The sequence below is a fragment of the Salmo salar genome, chromosome 27, assembly GCF_965601325.2.
Source record: "Salmo salar chromosome 27, fSalSal1, whole genome shotgun sequence".
NCBI lineage: Eukaryota > Metazoa > Chordata > Actinopteri > Salmoniformes > Salmonidae > Salmo > Salmo salar.
The window spans coordinates 32,470,216-32,490,124 of record NC_138317.1 but is presented as its reverse complement, the minus strand read 5'-3'; the positions used below and the strand labels follow the sequence as shown (position 1 = coordinate 32,490,124).

The window sequence follows — 19,909 nt, the reverse complement described above, 5'->3', positions numbered from 1 at the left end:
GTCATTCAATGCACATTTTGCTTGGTACACTGGGTGCGTTTGTAAATTCACTCTGGAGTACCAGAGAGCGCTTAGTGTGCTCTGGGCATTTGTAAAAATTCAGAACGTTGTTAGATTGTCAGTTTTTGTAAATTCAGAGCGTTACGCACTCGGGGCGTTAAGAGCACACACTGGATGCTCTGGTCGAGGAGTAGGGTTGATCCGAGTGTTCTGGCCTCACAACAGCTTGTGAGCGTGTCTTCTTCGTTGAGGTTTAACAGTGGTTGGCATCAATACATGTTGCATTACTGCCACCTACTAGACTGGAGTACAACTCCCTTATACTTTGCTTGAAAAAAAATAAAAAATAACCTACCATCTAACACAACGCTCACAAAAAATAACACCACCCTTTAAATCTATTTAGTCCTACCTCAGGCCAACAACCTGAAATAATGGAACTACCACTTAACACTCTTCTGATGTCTCGCACACTCATACCTCTGCAGCTGCCACCACAACCTCTGTACTGGTACAGATCTACTACTCACACCACTCCTCTCAGAATCCCTACCCCTTGACCCATCTTCCTCTACTTTCTTCACTGCCTCAGCGTATGACAACTTCTGCACTACTGTAACCCTGAAACGTCAACCTGGCTCTCTTGCATGGGACATTTCTGATCCCCAGCCACATGGGCACCCCTACAATTAACACATACCACTACTTTCCTCAATGTTACACATTCCTTTGTCTCATGCCCTTTGCACACTTCTCACACATAGGAACCTCCCTCCTACACACTGCTGCCACATGCCCATAAGCTTGACACCTGTAACAATGTGATGTATTTGGCACAAAAGCTTGTACAGGATAACTTATATATCCTAAAATCAATTTGTCGGGCAACGACTCAACATCAAAACTCAAAAGAACAGACAATGACTTCTGTTTCACCACTCACGCCACACAATCTGTGTTGCATCAAACACCGGGAATCTTCCCCTTCAGTTAGTCAACTTTTACATTTACTGCTACCCCAGTAATCACTCCTTTCACATTTCTTGACCCCATTCGTTTAACGCAGAGCACCTTCTCCCTCTGACCAGCAGAAACACAAATTATCACAAGACCACTTCTGGTTACCCTCACCAATGATTCCACAGCACCCAACTCTGTTTTCACCCACCCTGAAACCACAAATGGATCAGCCAAAAGGCAAGGGTCCAGTTTTTCCAAAAGCTTCACTCCTGTCACAGACTCATCTTTATCCTGACCCTCGGTGCAAGCCTCGGGCTCCGAGAACTTCACCACACCTACCACCTCTGATACTTCAACCTCATTCGCTTCCATTTCTCCTTCTGTCTTCAGCTCACTCTGTTTTACACTTTCTACCATTCTTCTTTAAAAAACCATATCCTTTTTTTCTGCCATTTTTAACCGACTCAAGCTCAAGCTCACCCTCTTCCTCCCCCTCTCTCTCTTAGACCTCCTCAGCCTATTTTTCCCTCCTCTGTATTCCAAGTATATGTCGCCTTATGATAATACTGCACTTCTCCTGCCACACATCTTGTTCTTGCCTTCTCAAGGGATGCCGTTTAAAAGTCTGTCACAATCTCCGTACAGTCAGCACGAACCCCGCGGGATGTAGCGCTCAACAGTGCATCCCACTTATCGATTCATAAAATAAAGCGTACGGCTCCTTTAAAAGCTTTGGAACGGTTGTCACTAGTTACCCAAGCTACAAAGTCATAAACCCCGCCTACTTCTACAATATATCTAATTAAAAAGTTATTTTAATCGTGAATTTAACCACACTGCAAACCTAATGCCTAACCTTAAATTAAGACCAAAAAGCTCTTCTTTTTTTTGTTCCATTAATTGTTACGATATAGTACATTTTGACTTCGGAAACCTTACAGCAGCGTATAGTTGCGTCTCCAGGACGACAAACAATTACAAAACGAGCCGATATGCTTGTTTGTATCCAGCAATCAACACCTGTCGCCGATATCCTTGAACCGGACTGTTTCAGAACTTTCAAAAAAGACCATCGGTAATTTTCGGGAGGGAGATATTTGTTAAGGAATGTATCGGTGGGCAACGACAGTGATTGATCAATAACCATTCAACATTAGCTCAGAAGTTCAAAGAAGCTAGTTAGCTTGCTGCTGCAAGCAGAACTGGCTGACAAACAACAACACATGAATCGTGATTTTGTATTTAGCTAACTGTTTATATCCAACTCCTTCAAACGAAAGTTGTTACATTTTTTTAGTGTAGTCATATGGAGATTGCAGCTGCAAAGGAAGTTGATACATTGTTGCCTTGATCATGAACGTTCTGAAAACAGTTGATTCAAGTGTTTCCTTGCAGAATTTCGACTTGTGGCTGACCGTTACATTGTAATTACCAAAAAGGAATGAAAAACATTGCATAAGAGTTAACTGTCTAAACAAATAATTAGGATGAACGTCACGGAAGTGGAGGATCATATTTCCATGAAATATGAAATAAAGAAAAGACTTGGCAAGGGGGTAAGTAATTTTGTCTGTCCCCAGTTTTTATAGTTCTGGGGAAAAAATGTATTTGTTGTAAAAAAAATCTGACAATAGTAATGTGAAAGTCAAACTCATGAATGACAAGCTGTATCACATCCGGCGGTAATTAAGTCCCATAGGGTGGCGCACAATTGGCCCAGCGACGTCCAGGTTTGGGGTAGGCCGTCATTGTAAATAAGAATTTGTTCTTAATGACTTGCCAAGTTAATTAAAGGTAAATTATTAAAAAAATATATAAATTGCACACTCACTGCTGTCAAGCAAATAAATACAAAGAACAAGTGGTTGTGTGTCATGGTATGGATTTGATTGACGTGATTAGTACTAACTAAAGAAATAGTAACAAAAGTCGCTTTTGAAATCCATTTTGTTTTATAGAAATAGTCATTGAATTACACACATTGCTACTTTTCACGTTTACCTCCCAAGTCATTCCTTTAAGAACAATTCTTAAAATTCCCCAAACTTTGTCTCTGTGAATACTGATGTCATAAACTGGAGGATTATACATTTTTTCAGAACAAGACATTTTTTTCAGCCAGATCAGCAGACTTTGATACTAGGGAAATAGAAAAATCCCTGACTTCTGAGTCCAAAGCTTTTGTTTTGGTTTTTCCCCAGACATAGGATAATGGAAGACCTGTTTTCTTTCTCTTGACAAAACAATAAGAGAGTTTCACCATGTGCTAGATCGAGCCTCCCTGATGCTTATTATATCTCTGAACTGTATAGTGCCAGGTGGCAAACTGTTGAGTCATGTAGATGCGTCACACAATACTACCTAGAACCTTCCCTTGAGGGGAGGCCATGGGTCCTATTACACAGGTGTTCATTTTTTTATTTCACCTTTATTTAACCAGGTAGGCTAGTTGAGAACGAGTTCTCATTTATAACTGCGACCTGGCCAAGATAAAGCAAAGCAGTTTGACACATACAACAACACAGTTACACATGGAAAAAACAAACATACAGTCAATAATACAGTAATGAATCCGACATCGGTGTGCTGCTCACATTATGTCTTCCTCTACTGTCCCTGCTCCCATACCATGCTCGAACCAGTGATCGTATTCTCGCGAACACACGTGACCCTCCTCCTTGACAATGTACCAACTGTTTGAGCTATACAAAAGGCACCAATTGGATAGCTCCATCGGCAACATTTCAAGCTAGCTGTGGAGTGAGCTTTCGGCACGTTTACTACAATTCAGTTTTACCCAAGGGGGGGACCGATGTGCTGTTGTTGGGCACTATTCCTAGGTTACGATACCAAGAGTACCAAGAACATAACCTTCCCCCAAAGGTCTTCCTTGAATAACCTTATTTCCCCAGTTTTCAGTCTGTCTGACAGTATTAAAGTTAGCCTTGCTATGCTCGCTAAGCCAGCAAGTCTCTGACGCCAGAGGGACCAGTGTCTAGTGTTCCCTGATTATGTCTTCTCTTCTTCTCACCCATTGATGTCATAACCAGTCCCTCTCCTCGGTGTGCTGCTGACTCTAAAAGTGCTTAGTAATCGCTCCCTAGAACGTTTTCTTTCCTTACTCTCCACTCTACTTCCCTGTGTTTCCAATATTGTGCTTTGACTTTATCTTAGGGCTCAACTATAGTCCTGTGGCTGTTTTGTTTTACCTTTTAATCCTGATAATGATTCACTATCAGTTTTGTATCTCTTTATCCACTCTGTGTCCAGGCATATGGGATTGTATGGAAGGCTGTGGACAGACAGACAGGAGAAGTTGTGGCTGTAAAGAAAATATTTGATGCCTTCAGGAATAGGACTGATGCCCAGGTTTGTGATACATGATGATATTGGTCATTGACATTGGCTGCTAGTTTTGTCTGCCACTAAGTAGATGTAGCTACAGAGGTATGATCTCTTAATGTTGTGACAGTTTGAGGAGCGTAACAAAAAAGTCCCTGTTCAACAACCTTAACTTTATCTAATTATAATTTTATGGGCTTACTGTAAGGGCCAGGGGTTCTCAAACAACTTGTTTCATTTAGTCCGTTAATGATTAAATACATTGTCAATTAAAATGACTTTGGCCTTTCCTACATCTTCCCAATGTTATTTTTTCTCCACAGAGGACATTCAGAGAAATAATGTTTCTTCAGGTAAGAATGAATATCTATTTCAGTTAGCAACAATTGGAAAATTGAAGTGAGTGGTTCAATTGTTTGAAATGGAGCACAACCGCAGCCAGCTAGTGTATATAGCCTGAGTGGAATGGTCATGTTGCTGTGTACACTGGGACCGTGTTTGCATACCGTAATGTAAACACCAGATGGCTCCTGCTTGTCAGGAAGACTCCTTGATGCTGATTAGACCCTGCCAAGTGCTGAACTGTTCTATCTAAAATTGTGTATAACATAATCTGGGCAACCTAGAACCGAAAATCTCACATAAACGTAGCCTGTCCACCAGAGAGGTTACACATAACAAAATGGACATGAACATTTTTATGGCATGGTTTTGAAATGAATGCATAAAATAATTCCATATGATAAAGACTCGTAGTCTAGACAGAAACAGTTTTGTTTAGTTTATTCTGTAGTTGAACAGAAGCCTTCGTCCAGGTTCACAGATACACCTGTACCATTTTAAAGAGACTACTAACAGTATTGTGGACAGTTTGCAGTGTGATTTGGTGCTTAGTTAATCATCCATAGGGTGGCCATATATTCTGACCTATTGAAAGTGAACAGAAAACTGGTCACACAGGGAAAAGAAAACAGTGTGGTCAGTTTTTGTTCCCATCCTCTGCGGCCAGGAAAAACAGAGCCCAAGTCTGTAAACTGTGTGTCAGTGTCCATAATCAGCTATTGCCATCTCCCACAGAAACACTGGCACCATAGTGGAGAGGGTTTACATAACAACGCATCTAAACGTTAAGAACAGTCTAGGTGGTGTTGGTTATGTCACTATCCCTAAGAAGATTTGCAGTCTTAACATTGATTTCACTCAATTACGGTGGTCTTTGAGGAGTATGTGTGTGCGTGTGTTATCTAAACTGTTATGTATTTCTCCCTGCAGGAGTTTGGAGATCATGCCAACATCGTCAAACTGCTGAATGTCATCAGAGCTCAAAATGACAAAGATATTTACCTGGTCTTTGAATACATGGGTGAGGACTCTTATGTGGATTATCTGTTTACATCCATTTTGAATATTCATTTGATTTCACTTGAGGAGTGTGGTGATATGTGAGATGGTATCATATAAAATGCCTATTTGGTAATAACAGATATGTAGTACCAGTCAAATGTTTGGACACCTACTGTACTCATTCCAGGGTTTTTCTTTATTTGTACTATTTTCTACATTCTAGATAATAGTGAAGACATTAAAACTATGAAATAACACAAATGGAATCATGTAGTAACCAAAAAAGTGTTAATCAAATCAAAATATATTTGAGGTTATTCAAAGTAGCCACCCTTTCCCTTGATGACAGCTTTGCACACTCTTGGCATTCTCTCAACCAGCTTCAGGACATAGTCACCGGGAATGCATTTCAATTAACAGGTGTGCCTTGTTAATTTGTGGAATTTCTTTCCTTCTTAATGCGTTTCAGCCAATCAGTTGTGTTGTGACAAGGTAGGGGTGGTATACAGAAGATAGCCCTGTTTGGTAAAAGACCAAGTCCATATTATGGCAAGAACAGCTCAATAAGCAAAGAGAAACAACAGTCCATCATTACTTGTAAGTTATTTTAATTGTTTTTAAATGTAACCTTTATTTGACTAGGCAAGTCAGTTAAGAATAAATTCTTATTTACAATGTCGGCCTACCAGGGCCGATATCAAGGGCAGAGGACAGATTTGTACCTTGTCAGCTTGGGGATTTGATCCAGCAACCTTTCGGTTACAGGCCCAACGCTTTAACCACAAGGCTACCTGCCGCCCCTTTAAGACATGAAGATCAGTCAATCTGGAAAATTTCAAGAACTTTGAAAGTTTCTTCAAGTGCAGTCACAAAAACCATCAGCACTATGATGAAACTGGCTCTCATGAGGACCAACACAGGAAAAGAAGACTCAGAGTTACCTCTGCTGCAGAGGATATGTTCATTAGAGTTAACTGCACCTCCGATTGCAGCCCAAATAAATGCTTCCCAGAGTTAAAGTAACAGACACATCTCAACATCAACTGTTCAGAGGAGACTGTGTGAATCAGGCCTAAAGGACACCAATAATAAGAAGAGACTTACTGGGGACAAGAAACACGAGCAATGGACATTAGACTGGTGTAAATCTGTCCTTTGATATTTTTGGTTCCAACCTCCATGTCTTTGTGAGACGCAGAGTAGGTGAACGGATGATCTCCGCATGTGTGGTTCGCACCGTGAGGCATGGAGGTGGTGTGATGGTGTGGGGGTGCTTTGCTAGTGACTGTCTGCGATTTATTTAGAATTCAAGGCACACTTAACCAGCATGGATACCACAGCATTCTGCAGCGATGTGCCATCCCATGTGGTTTGACTTAGTGGGAGTATCATTTGTTTTTCAACAGGACAATGACCCAACACACCTCCAGGCTGTGTAAGGGCTATTTGACCAAGAAGGAGAATTATGGAGTGCTGCATCAGATGACCTGGCCTCCGCAATCACCCGACCTCAACCCAATTGAGATGGTTTGGGATGAGTTGGACCGCAGAGTAAAGGAAAAGCACCCAACAAGTGCTCAGCATATGTGGAAACTCCTTCAAGAAAAGCATTCTTCATGAAGCTGGTTGAGAGAATGCCAAGAGTGTGCAAAGGGTAGCTACTTTGAATAATCTAAAATATATTTAGATTTGTTTAACACTTTTTTTTACTACATGATTCCATATGTGTTATTTGATAGTGTTGATGTCTTCACTATTATTCTACAATGTAGAAAATGTCAAAATAAAGAAAAACCCTTAAATGATTAGGTGTGTCCAAACTTTTGACTGGTACTGTACATGCAGGATGCTTGCATTGACAACTCTTGATCGTGTAAATCACCCTGATGCCTACAAAAATACATTTTCAAGGCTTTGCCACAGTATTTATTATTGGCCACCTACCCTGTGCTAAATTTGATTGGGTCGGCCATTTTAAAATGACAGCACAAAGAATGCAGGCAGGCAAGCTGCAAGGTTATTCAGCAGTTTAAACCGGGCACCAGAAGAAAGGGTGATGGGGGAGGGCTCCTCTCCTCTTGGCTGCCTACTATGCATGCTGAGTCCACACATTGGACTTCTCTCTGTTCCCTGCAGTCTAATCTCTTAGTGTGTGGACCCGCATCACTGCACCTGGTGCCCCTGGCATTCGCCCACCGCCGCACTTGCTAACATTTTGGGGTCACTGCAGGAGTGCGTAGATTGTTTTTGGGAAACGTGACATGTCTGATTTGTCATTCACTTGACTGTTAAATTCATCTTGTGTTTGTGGTTCATTGTGTGTTTGTGGAAAGGTGTTTTCAAAGTGTCATTATTCTAAGTGTGGTATGAATTAGTGTTCAATTCTGGATGATTTAATTTGGTTACGATTCCTGTTGGTTATTAGTGTTTTTACCACCTGTGTGTTGCAGACACCGACCTGCATGCGGTGATAAAGAAAGGCAACCTGCTGAAAGACATCCATAAACGCTATGTCATGCATCAACTCCTTAAGGCCACCAAATACCTGCACTCAGGCAATGTCATCCACAGAGACCAGAAGGTACAGTACAATGGTTAAATTGTCAATGTACTAAGAACTGTGTATATTGAGATTATGACATTACTGCTATTGCAGATGTGCTGGTGCCACCAGTATGGGTGACGCTATCCAATTCTTCTTTTGTTTATCTGGAGAATAACTATTTTGATGACATGATTGAATTGACTTTTCTCTTCCCATAGCCTTCCAATATTCTACTTGACGCGGATTGCTTTGTGAAACTTTGTGACTTCGGTTTAGCGAGGTCTCTCTGCCAGATCCAGGAGGATGCTGGGAACCCGGCGCTGACCGAGTATGTGGCGACGCGGTGGTACAGAGCTCCTGAGATCCTGCTGGGCTCCACAAGGTACACACGCACTCAGATTACATGGAGCAGTGCACTGAATGGCCTACTTTTCCCAAGTAGCTGAGCCATTCCTTTTAGGCTTGAATATATATATATATATATATACACTACTGTTCAAAAGTTTGGGGTCACTTAGAAATGTCCTTGTTTTGAAAGAAAAGCTATTATTTTGTCCATTAAAATAACATCAAATTGATCAGAAATACAGTGTAGACATTGTAAATGACTATTGTAGCTGGAAACGGCAGATTTGTTTTTAATGGAATATCTACATAGGCGTACAGACATCCCTTATCAGCAACCATCACTCCTGTGTTCCAATGGCACGTTGTATTAGCTAATCCAAGTTTATCATTTTAAAAGGCTAATTGATCATTAGAAAACCCTTTTGCAATTGTGTTAGCACAGCTGAAAACTGTTGTGTGGATTAAAGAAGCAATAAAACTGTCCTTCTTTAGACTAGTTGAGTATCTGGAGCATCAGGATTTGTGGGTTCGATTACAGGCTCAAAATGGCCAGAAACAAAGAAATTTCTTCTGAATCTCGTCAGTCTATTCTTGTTCGCAGAAATGAAGGCTATTCCATGAGAGAATTTGCCAAGAAACTGAAGATCTCGTACAACACTGTCAACTGTTCTCTTCGCAGAACAGCGCAAATTGGCTCTAACCAGAATAGAAAGAGTGGGAGGCCCCGATGCACAACTGAGCAAGAGGACAAGTACATTAGAATGTCTAGTTTGAGAAACAGACGCCTCACAAGTCCTCAACTGGCAGCTTCATTAAATAGTACCCGCAAAACACCAGTCTCAACGTCAACAGTGAAGAGGCGACTCTGGGATGCTGGCCTTCAAGGCAGAGTTCCTCTGTCCAGTGTCTGTGTTCTTTTGCCCTTTTTATTTTTATTGGCCAGTCTGAGATATGGCTTTTTCTTTGCAACTCTGCCTAGAAGGCCAGCATCCCAGAGTCGCCTCTTCACTGTTGACGTTGAGACTGGTGTTTTGCGGGATGCGGCCATTTTTGTTTTGTATGGATGTGTGCATTTCACCTTATAAAAAAAAATATATATATATATATTGTGGCAAAGAAGGGGGTCGAGTGATAAATGGCAGATATGTGAGGGCAGAACTAATAAACGGGCTCTGCCCGATCACTAAAATGGCCACCCTGATCAGAACTACAGATCACAAAATGGCAATTCCCAGAAGCAAGGGGAACCCTCAGAAGGTGGAGCCGACCCACAGATAAAAGGTCAAGAAAAACCAGGAAGAGAGAGAGCGAGGGCGGGAAGGATCTATGAACCATAGAGAAAGAGACAATCTACATTGGCTGGATTTACCGTGTACGAGCTGGACTGTTTTGGACTTACCTGTTGGCGTTTAGACCTGGACCTACCGAGAACCAGATTTGTGTACCGAACCCTGCTATCCTTGACCTTACCTGCGGCCTGGGTGGACCAGGACAGCGAAACAAACACACAGGTACTGTCATGTTCGAAATAACTTTCATTCTGGGCTGACTTTGGTGACAGTTTCCCACTTAATTTGTGACAAACGCTCCTAACTTTGAAGAGGTTTGCCACACGTGGTGGAGAATGTGGGCAGTAGATTAACCATACCGCTGGTTAGGTAGGAAAGAAAAAAAAAGAAAAAAAAGTTTAGTTAGCACTCCAAAGGGGAGTCAGGGTTTTTTTTTTTTTTTTTGTGGCTTTGTTTGGTTAGGACATTTTTTTTCAGGAAAATGAGTATGGAGGGAGCCATACAGGCCCTGTTACAAGCGGCGGCCGCCCAACAAGAGGCAACTAGAGCTCAACAAATAGCTCATCAGGATGCAATGCGAATGTATCAGGACACGTTACAGGTCCAGCACTGCACCAACCAGCTGCTCAGAGAAGACCAAGAGAGAAACACCCGGGAGTTAAGAGAAGGCCTAAAGGTGCTAGCGGACCAAATTGGGGCTCAGTTACCAGCTGTAAATACCCAAAGGTGGGCCAATCATTTTCTTCAAAAAATGACAGCGCAGGATGATGTGGAAGCATATCTTACCACCTTCGAAAGGACGGCAGAGAGGGAGAAGTGGCCGAAAGAAGAATGGGCAGGGCTTCTGGCACCATACCTGGCAGGGGACGCTCAAAAAGCATATTTCGACCTGGAGTTGAAGGATGCACAGGATTACGATAAACTAAAGGGAGAGATTCTGACTAGACTGGGAGTGACCGATACCGTGAGGGCACACCGCTTCCACCAGTGGTCCTACAGACCGGGACAACCCCCCCGAACACAGATGTTCGACTTGATTCACCTGGCACGGAAATGGTTGCGACCGGAGACCCGCTCGTCCGCCGTGGTCGTCGAGACCATCGTACTCAACCAGTTTCAGCGAGGTCTACCCCAAGAAGTGCGACGATGGGTTGGCCAGAACGATGTACTTTCCGCCGACCATCTTGTGGGCCTGGTTGAACGGTATTGTACGGCAGGAACAGCTGAGCAGGAGCAGGAGGAAAGATTCCCATTCCCCAGGCCTGGGCGAACCAGCGGACAGGGTAAGACTGTCCCAACAGGTGGAGGGGGAGGAGAGCAGCGTGGGGCCATGACGAAAGAATCAGAATCGGGCCGAGACACTAAGGGAAAAAACGGAAACCGGGACTGGGGGTTGAGGAGGTCTCCCCCCCCGAAACCCTATTATCTGTTACAATTGTAATCGACCGGGACACATTGCAGCCTACTGCCCTATTAAAGAAGAGCCAATGCAATGTAACCTCGGTGGAAAAAATGAGATATGGTATGCATGTCCCGTGGTAACCACTGTACTTGAAAGATCAAGAAACAAACATATGTGCAGGGTGAAGGTTGAAGGGAAAGAGGTTGAAGCACTACTGTATTCCGGCAGTATGCTAACCCTGGTCGTTGCAAACCTAGTGCCGATGCATAAACTGGATACAAGTCAGGATATCAGTGTTACGTGCATTCATGGGGATACCCGTCTGTACCCCACAGCCTTAGTGAGCATACAAACAGAGGACGGTCTGCTGGATTATGAGGTCGGCGTGGTCCCAAAGATGCCATATGATTTAATATTGGGTAGATACTTTGCGAAGTTAGGCCAAAAGAATGGCATATTTGAGAAGCCAACAACCCTGACCAAACAGGAAGAAGCATGGGGCCTTCAACCAAGGCCAAGAAAAGAGGTCTCCCAGGGGCCAACCTCACAGGTACTAGTAGGGGAGGATGAGGATGAAGTGGAAAACCTTGTTGATAATGAACAGCCCAGTACTAGTGGGGCTGGGGTCGATCTGAATCCAGAGGATGACTATCTAGAACCAGCAGATCTGGCAGGGTCCATGACTAATTTCGTGACGGCCCAACACCAGGATCCAACCCTGCAGCAAGCCAGAGCAGACGTGCAGGTCGTAGATGGTACTCCCATAAATGATAGGATGATGCCTAATAGTTTTCCCCACTTCATCATGAAAAATGGTTTGGTGTACAGAGTCTCAAAAATAGGGGTTGATGTGGTGGAACAGTTGTTGGTCCCCACCCGGTACAGGAAGACAGTACTGGATCTAGCTCATGGGCACATTCTGGGTGGACACCTTGGTATCGATAAAACCCGAGACCGGATTGTAAGGAGGTTTTACTGGCCAGGAATTCAGGCTGAAGTGGCTCGGCATTGTGGAGAGTGCCCGGAGTGCCAGGTAACAGCTCCCCGACCAGCATTTAGAAGCCCGTTAGTGCCACTCCCCATAATCGAAACGCCATTTGAGAGGATAGCGATGGACATAGTGGGCCCACTACCCAAATCTGCAAGAGGGCACCAATACATTCTGGTCATTCTAGATTATGCCACTCGCTACCCAGAAGCCATTCCCCTTCGGACAATGGCTTCCAAAAATATCGCCAAGGAACTAGTGCTATTGTTCACCAGGGTCGGGGTCCCAAAGGAGATCCTTACTGACCAGGGGACCCCCTTTATGTCCCGCCTTATGGCGGACCTTTGTAAATTGTGGCAGGTGAAACAGTTGAGGACATCGGTTTACCATCCACAGACGGACGGGCTGGTTGAGAGATTCAACCGGACCCTGAAGTCAATGCTCAGGAAGGTAATCGACAAGGATGGGAAAAACTGGGATTGCATGTTGCCATATCTGATGTTTGCCATTAGAGGTTCCTCAAGCCTCGCTGGGATTTTCTCCCTTCGAGCTGGTATATGGGAGGCACCCCCGGGGAATCTTAGACATCGCCCGGGAAACCTGGGAACAGCAATCCACCCCGTATACTAGTGTCATAGAGCACGTCACAGCAATGCAAAACAGGATAGCCACAGTCATGCCCATCGTCAGAGAGCACATGAGACAAGCACAAGAGCACCAGCGGCACACTTATAACCGGCAGGCTACCATGAGGGAATTTCAACAGGGAGATAAGGTGTTAGTGCTGATCCCCACGGTAGAGTGCAAACTACTAGCCACATGGAAAGGACCATATGAAGTACTGGAGAGAATAGGAGAAGTTAATTATCGGATCCGACAGCCAGGTCGACGGCCCCAGGAACAGATATATCACATAAACCTGTTAAAAGCATGGAGAGAGAGAGAAACACTAATGGTCACGTACCCCACACACACTCAGGAGACAGCCGAAGTAAATATTTCACCTACTTTGTCCCCAGCACAAGTACAGGAAGTAAAGACCCTGATCCAGAAAAACAGAGATGTGTTTTCAGAGGTACCCGGCCGAACTGAGGTTACAGCTCATGATATCGTTTCCCTACCAGGGAGAAAAGTGAGCATGAGGCCATATCGGGTACCCGAGGCTAGACAGGCAGCGATTAGAGCAGAGACAGAGAAAATGTTGACAGCTGGAGTGATCGAAGAGTCACATAGTGAGTGGTCTAGCCCAATTGTGATGGTCTCCAAGCCCGATGGGTCTTTGCGGTTCTGTAACGACTTTCGGAAGGTAAATGAAATCTCCAAGTTTGATGCCTACCCCATCCCCAGAGTAGACGAACTACTGGAGAAAATTGGTGAAGCTCGGTACATTACGACCCTGGACCTGACAAAAGGGTACTGGCAAATTCCTCTGACCCCCAGGGCCAAAGAAAAGACAGCCTTTGCAACCCCTGACGGTTTGTTTCAATACACCGTCATGCCATTCGGCCTACACGGGGCCCCAGCCTCCTTTCAACGGCTCATGGACAAGGTCCTAAAACCGCACCAAGCATACGCCGCAGCTTATTTAGATGACGTGGGGATCTACAGCCCAGATTGGGAATCCCATTTACCCCGGGTACAGGCAGTGTTAGACGCCCTTAGAAAGGCAGGGCTCACAGCGAACCCTGCCAAGTGTTATGTGGGGTTAGAGGAAACCGAGTATCTGGGATACACAGTGGGAAGAGGATTAATCAAACCCCAACGTAAGAAGGTGGAGGCAATTAGAGAATGGCCGAAACCAGTAAATAAGAAGCATGTTCGAGCCTTCCTAGGGCTGACCGGGTACTACCGGAAGTTCATCCCAAGTTATGCCACAGTGGCCGCCCCACTCACCGACATGACTAGAGCCAGAGGGCCAAACATGGTCAAGTGGGATGAAAGGGCCACCAAAGCATTTAGGACATTACAGGAGGCCCTCTGCTGTAATCCAGTGCTGGTGGTACCAGACTTTGAGAGAGAGTTTGTGGTTCAGACGGATGCTTCAGAGGTCGGCTTGGGAGCAGTGCTGTCCCAAGAGGTAGAAGGGGTGGAACACCCCATCCTGTTTTTAAGCAGGAAGCTGGAACCACGGGAAACCAACTACTCAGTTGTTGAGAAAGAGGCGCTGGCAGTAAAGTGGGCTCTGGAAAGCCTGAAATACTACCTGCTGGGGCGCCACTTCACCCTCATCAGTGACCATGCACCACTCACCTGGATGCATAGGGCTAAAGAGAAGAACGCTCGGGTGATGCGGTGGTTTTTGAGTCTCCAACCGTTTCACTTTGACTTGAAACACAGAGCAGGAAAGGAAATGGGAAATGTGGATGGGTTATCCCGCATGCACGCATATTTTGCTGCGGTAGCCTGACCTAGGGGGTCGGATCTAGGGGGGAGATGTGTGGCAAAGAAGGGGGTCGAGTGATAAATGGCAGATATGTGAGGGCAGAACTAATAAACGGGCTCTGCCCGATCACTAAAATGGCCACCCCGATCAGAACTACAGATCACAAAATGGCCGACTGCCAAAACTACAATTCCCAGAAGCAAGGGGAACCCTCAGAAGGTGGAGCCGACCCACAGATAAAAGGTCAAGAAAAACCAGGAAGAGAGAGAGCGAGGGCGGGAAGGATCTATGAACCATAGAGAAAGAGACAATCTACATTGGCTGGATTTACCGTGTACGAGCTGGACTGTTTTGGACTTACCTGTTGGCGTTTAGACCTGGACCTACCGAGAACCAGATTTGTGTACCGAACCCTGCTATCCTTGACCTTACCTGCGGCCTGGGTGGACCAGGACAGCGAAACAAACACACAGGTACTGTCATGTTCGAAATAACTTTCATTCTGGGCTGACTTTGGTGACAGTTTCCCACTTAATTTGTGACAAACGCTCCTGACTTTGAAGAGGTTTGCCACAATATATATATATATATATATATGGAATGCACAGATCCATAATTGGTTAAATCAGATGACGTCATTGGAAACACTACTACCAAACATAGAAAAGCGCCATTTTCACATGTTGGGGGTGGAGCTGGAGATGATGAATATGAAGTATGTGTGTATATATATATATATATATATATATATATATATATATAATCTCTTTCTCTCTCTCTGCCATTGAAAATGATGTGGGCTGAGGGTGAGAAATGCGCTGTACAAATTAAATATTATTATTGTAAGTTTGTAATGTTAAAATGAGTTGCCCTTTTGCGACATCAATGTACTTGATGTGAGTAAGTAGTAGCCATGCAGAAACCTGCATATTGGAAGTCAGTCCATGAAAATTCTTTGATTTCTTCTACAGATACACAAAGGGGGTCGACATGTGGAGTATAGGCTGTATCCTAGGAGAGATGCTACTTGGGCAGCCCCTTTTCCCTGGAACTTCCACCATCAACCAGATAGAGAAAATCATGAGTGCAATTCCACACCCTAGCCCAGAGGGTGAGTATTAAGTCCTCGCTGCAGGGTTCACAGATCATTGCTAGTGTGCTATTTGGTTGTTGAGCACTAGTAGTGGGAATCAAGTTGTTATGCCCCTAACTGACCAACTGATCATTACCTTAGTAATAATTTGGGATTTTGTTTTCAGACATACTTTCGATCAGATCTGAGTATGGTGCCTCTGTGATTCAGAGGATGCTACTGAAGTAAGTCATAGTGGAAATCTACTGGGTCCAACAGAAGTAAATGTCTATATAAAGGTGCTGAGTCAGCTGTCTAGACATTTGTAGACATGTATTCACTGCGCTGCACTGTATTTGTCTGTGTCCAGGCCCCAGGTGCCTCTAGAGGATCTTCTGCAATCGTCGGTGCCCCCGGATGCCCTAGACCTGGTGCGTCGCCTGCTGGTGTTCAACCCAGACAAGAGGCTGAGCGCTGAGCAGGCCCTGCAGCACCTCTACGTCTCCAGGTACCTTATACAGCACATCTCATACATTAAAATGTAGTGCAATGTGCTTTATAGTCCTTTTTAAATCAGCAGTTGTCACAAGGAGCTTTAGAGTAACCTAGCCTATAGCCCAAAGAGCAAGCAAAACTGTTTGATGACATAATGCGTGAATCCTCTAGTGATGCCAATGCTGATCATTTCTGTTATAAACAAAGGGTTTAAGTTCACGCCTGTTACTATATACAGTAGGTAGGCTGCTTCCCAAATGGCACCCTGTTCCCTACATAGTGCACTACTTTTGACCAGGGTCCCTATATTGGGAATAGTGTGCCGTTCGGGACACAGCCAAAGTGTTTTCCGTTTTGTTTGTTTATGTTACAATGTTACTGAGTAGCGAGATTTGTCAAGTCAGTATGCATGGCTAGTCTTGGATTTAACAATTGATACATCTATTTGTGTTGCGTTGTCATCTTTGTGTTTTTCCTCTTCATGTCACTGGAGATTCCACAACCCAGCCAAGGAGCCAGGTCTGGACTCTGATGTGATCCTGCCTGTGGATGATGATGTCCAGTTGTCGGTGGTTCAGTACCGTAATAAACTGTATGAGGTAATACTGAGGGGAGACAGGATGATGAACTGAACACCTGTCTCATGTTCTGTGTTTGGTTTGCTTAGGGTGGACCATTACTGCCAAGTTTTTAACAGTTACTAATACAGTGTTAAACTAATTCCTTTCAGGGGATTGTGTGTATGTATGTATGTGTGTGTATATATATATGTATATGTATGTGTATATATATATATATGTATGTGTATATATATGTGTATGTGTGTATATATATGTGTATGTGTGTATATATATGTGTGTATATATATGTGTGTATATATATGTGTATGTGTGTATATATATGTGTATGTGTGTATATATATGTGTATGTGTGTATGTATATATATGTGTATGTGTGTATGTATATATATGTGTGTATGTGTGTATATATATATATATGTGTGTATGTGTATATATATATATATGTGTGTATATATATATATATGTGTGTATGTATGTGTATATATATATATATATATATGTATGTATGTGTATATATGTATGTGTATATGTATATACGTATATGTATATATATATATATGTATATGTGTATGTGTATATATATGTATATGTATATATATATATGTGTGTGTGTATGTATAGATAGATAGATATCACATGAATGAATGACAAATAAAAATTATTGTAGATACTGTGACTTTTTCATCTGTCCTGTGAAAAAGATGATTCTAGAGAAGAGGACCACAAGGAGAATACCACGTCATGTAATGCCGAGGAAGAAAGAGGAGCCTGTCTCTAGGTCAGGGTCTGGGTGTGACAGTGGAGACCATGGGAGGGAAAGGCCCACTGGGAAGGACAAAGGAGGGCTGGAGCCAGTGTCTGGTGCTGGTGGAGGGGACCTTAGGGTTAAATCCCCTCATGATAAGACAGAACACCAGGCTGCTCATCCAGTTATCACCGTACCTACCCCAGTACCTGTGTCCACCCAGCCGTCCCTGGAGAGGACCAGCCCTGCAGCTAGCCCCGTCATGGGAAAGACTACATATAATCCCATCACACACGTTGCCAGTGAGTACACTAACACACAAAATAGCACAATTGTTTAGGAGGCGGTAAAACAGCAGCCATCCCCTCCGGGCTTGTATGTAACCATTTCACGGTAAGTGACAAATACATTTTTATTTGATTTGGTCCCCCACATTCACACACACCTTCATACTTCATACACACAGACACATACTATCTTCTATTTCTCTCATGCAGATGGTTTTGTTCGAAATCTGGCTGGACCACCTCACTATTTTCGCTCCGGTACTGCCAGCAGGGAACTGGAGGGACAGACTAGTAATGAAAATGTAACTGTACCGCCAGCAGAGGGCGCTATTCGCAACACTGTTGTAAGTACCACAGCGATAGGAAAAACTCAGATCCCAGGAAAGACTTCAGTTACAACAGATACAATAGATCATGTTTAATACAATACAAGCGGCAACAAGGGAACAATAATCAGCAACAAATCAAAAAGATTGTTGCAGAATAAATTACCCAGTTTAAATCCTCTTAAAATACATGATGTAATATGTATACCGTATGTGTTTGTGCAAGTAATCAGTGTGTCCTTGATCCGTGTTCTAGGATCTTCAGTGATTAGTTGCAGCCTCACTTGTTAATACCAGAATACAATGGAATGGATTGAACTACACACAATTCAGACTGAGGTCTAGCAACATTCAGTGGACACCTTGAATATCTAAAATACACATTACTGGATAGACAAGCATGTTTAGTCATATGTATTAGACAGAGACTCTTGATTTATCAAACATTGTGTTGATGATCACTACACAGCACAAGTTATTTGCAGTGTCCAGTGAAAAATATACAATGCATGGGGGGAAAAGATATGTAATAATGTCTTTCTCTTGATCTCCCTCTCCCCATCTGTCAGTCTATGGAGCAGATTCTGCAGCACGGTCGCTCAGCCCCTGTCAGCCGTACCCGCTCCTTCTCCCTGACCCTCTCCCACCCTCAGAACAACCCACTGGTTCGCAGAGACGAGCCCTCTATGTCCTCAGGGATATGTGTCACCTCTGCACGCCTGGTGAGTGGGCTATATTAACAAGGTCATATGATCTCATATAATGTTGCTGCTGTCACTATTAAGGTTTTATGTCAATGCCATACATAAATCATCTTCTATAATGTCCTTTCCCACTGTTTCATTAACACCCTGTTGGGAACAGGGAACTCAGCTGCTGTGGAGTGAATTCCACTACTTCTTGTTATTGGACAGGACTTGTATTGTCCCATATTTACCCTCATAACATTTTGAAATCTCCCCCTCTAACCCAGATTTTCTCTCCATTTGGTCCTTTTGGGGGGTGAATATAGAACCAGCGGTCCCAGTCACGAGAGGCACGGCCCCCTCCTCCCAGGTTCAGTAAGAAGGTTTTCCAGTGTAACGCCAACATGGAGGCTGCCGGGGATCCCCGTGCCAAACTAGGCAGCTACCCTCAGGCTTACGGCACCATCAACAAGACGGAACTGGACAACCTTATGAGGAGTCGACACCAACAGTAACCACCACACTATGCTGGATGTATGGGACACTGTCTGACATCAGACAGGGAAAGAGACAAGGTGACGGAACAGGCTAGTGGAAAGTTGGGAGGAAAATATTATTCCAAGACATAAAAGTTCAGCAGCACAGATTGAAGTAACCATGGAGATGGAAATCCATGGAGTAAAGTGGCAATGATTTAACACAGTCAATTTAACCCCATTTTCTTTATGAAATAATGTCTTGTTGGGAAATGGGGACTATGGACCCTTAGTTTAATGTAACTAAATGTGCAAGTGTTTTACACCGAAATGCTTTATACTAGACTAGAGGGAACAAGACATAGCAGTGTAAATGTATGTTAATTTAGTCATTCACTACTTTTGTAAAACGTAACATTTGTAATGTGTATAAGTAAATAACTATTTTAGCCATAATTTCCTGGCAAGCAAATTCAATATACTTTATTGCAAAATGGTGCTTCCAACACAGTAAAATAAATGTTGACAGTTGATGTATGAAAAGCAAACCTGTGGTTTCATATTAAAAAGATGACCGCAAGCAATTGACTACTTTCTTTTAAACCTTTGTGTGAATGTATTTTTTATATTCATGGGTAGT

General features: G+C 43.5%; 1 protein-coding gene across 3 annotated transcripts; it reads left to right on the top strand.

Annotated features, from left to right (window-relative positions):
- The first annotated feature begins 86 nt into the window (after positions 1-86).
- LOC106588901 (mitogen-activated protein kinase 15) lies at positions 87-19,849 on the top strand. Of its 3 annotated transcripts, none has more exons than XM_014178441.3 (15): positions 87-2,035; positions 2,447-2,516; positions 4,231-4,329; positions 4,626-4,655; positions 5,575-5,665; positions 8,097-8,227; positions 8,410-8,573; positions 15,573-15,712; positions 15,861-15,918; positions 16,044-16,181; positions 16,662-16,767; positions 17,451-17,796; positions 17,992-18,125; positions 18,677-18,829; positions 19,120-19,849. In XM_014178441.3, the coding sequence occupies exons 1-15, from the start codon at positions 1,953-1,955 to the stop codon at positions 19,306-19,308; spliced, it is 1,932 nt and encodes a 643-aa protein (XP_014033916.1). In that variant the 5' UTR covers positions 87-1,952; the 3' UTR covers positions 19,309-19,849. The 3 variants fall into 3 exon arrangements, with proteins under 3 accessions (XP_014033916.1, XP_014033918.1, XP_014033920.1); XM_014178443.3 differs by having other exon boundaries at positions 2,356-2,516; XM_014178445.3 differs by lacking the exon at positions 17,992-18,125.
- The last annotated feature ends 60 nt before the right edge of the window (positions 19,850-19,909 follow it).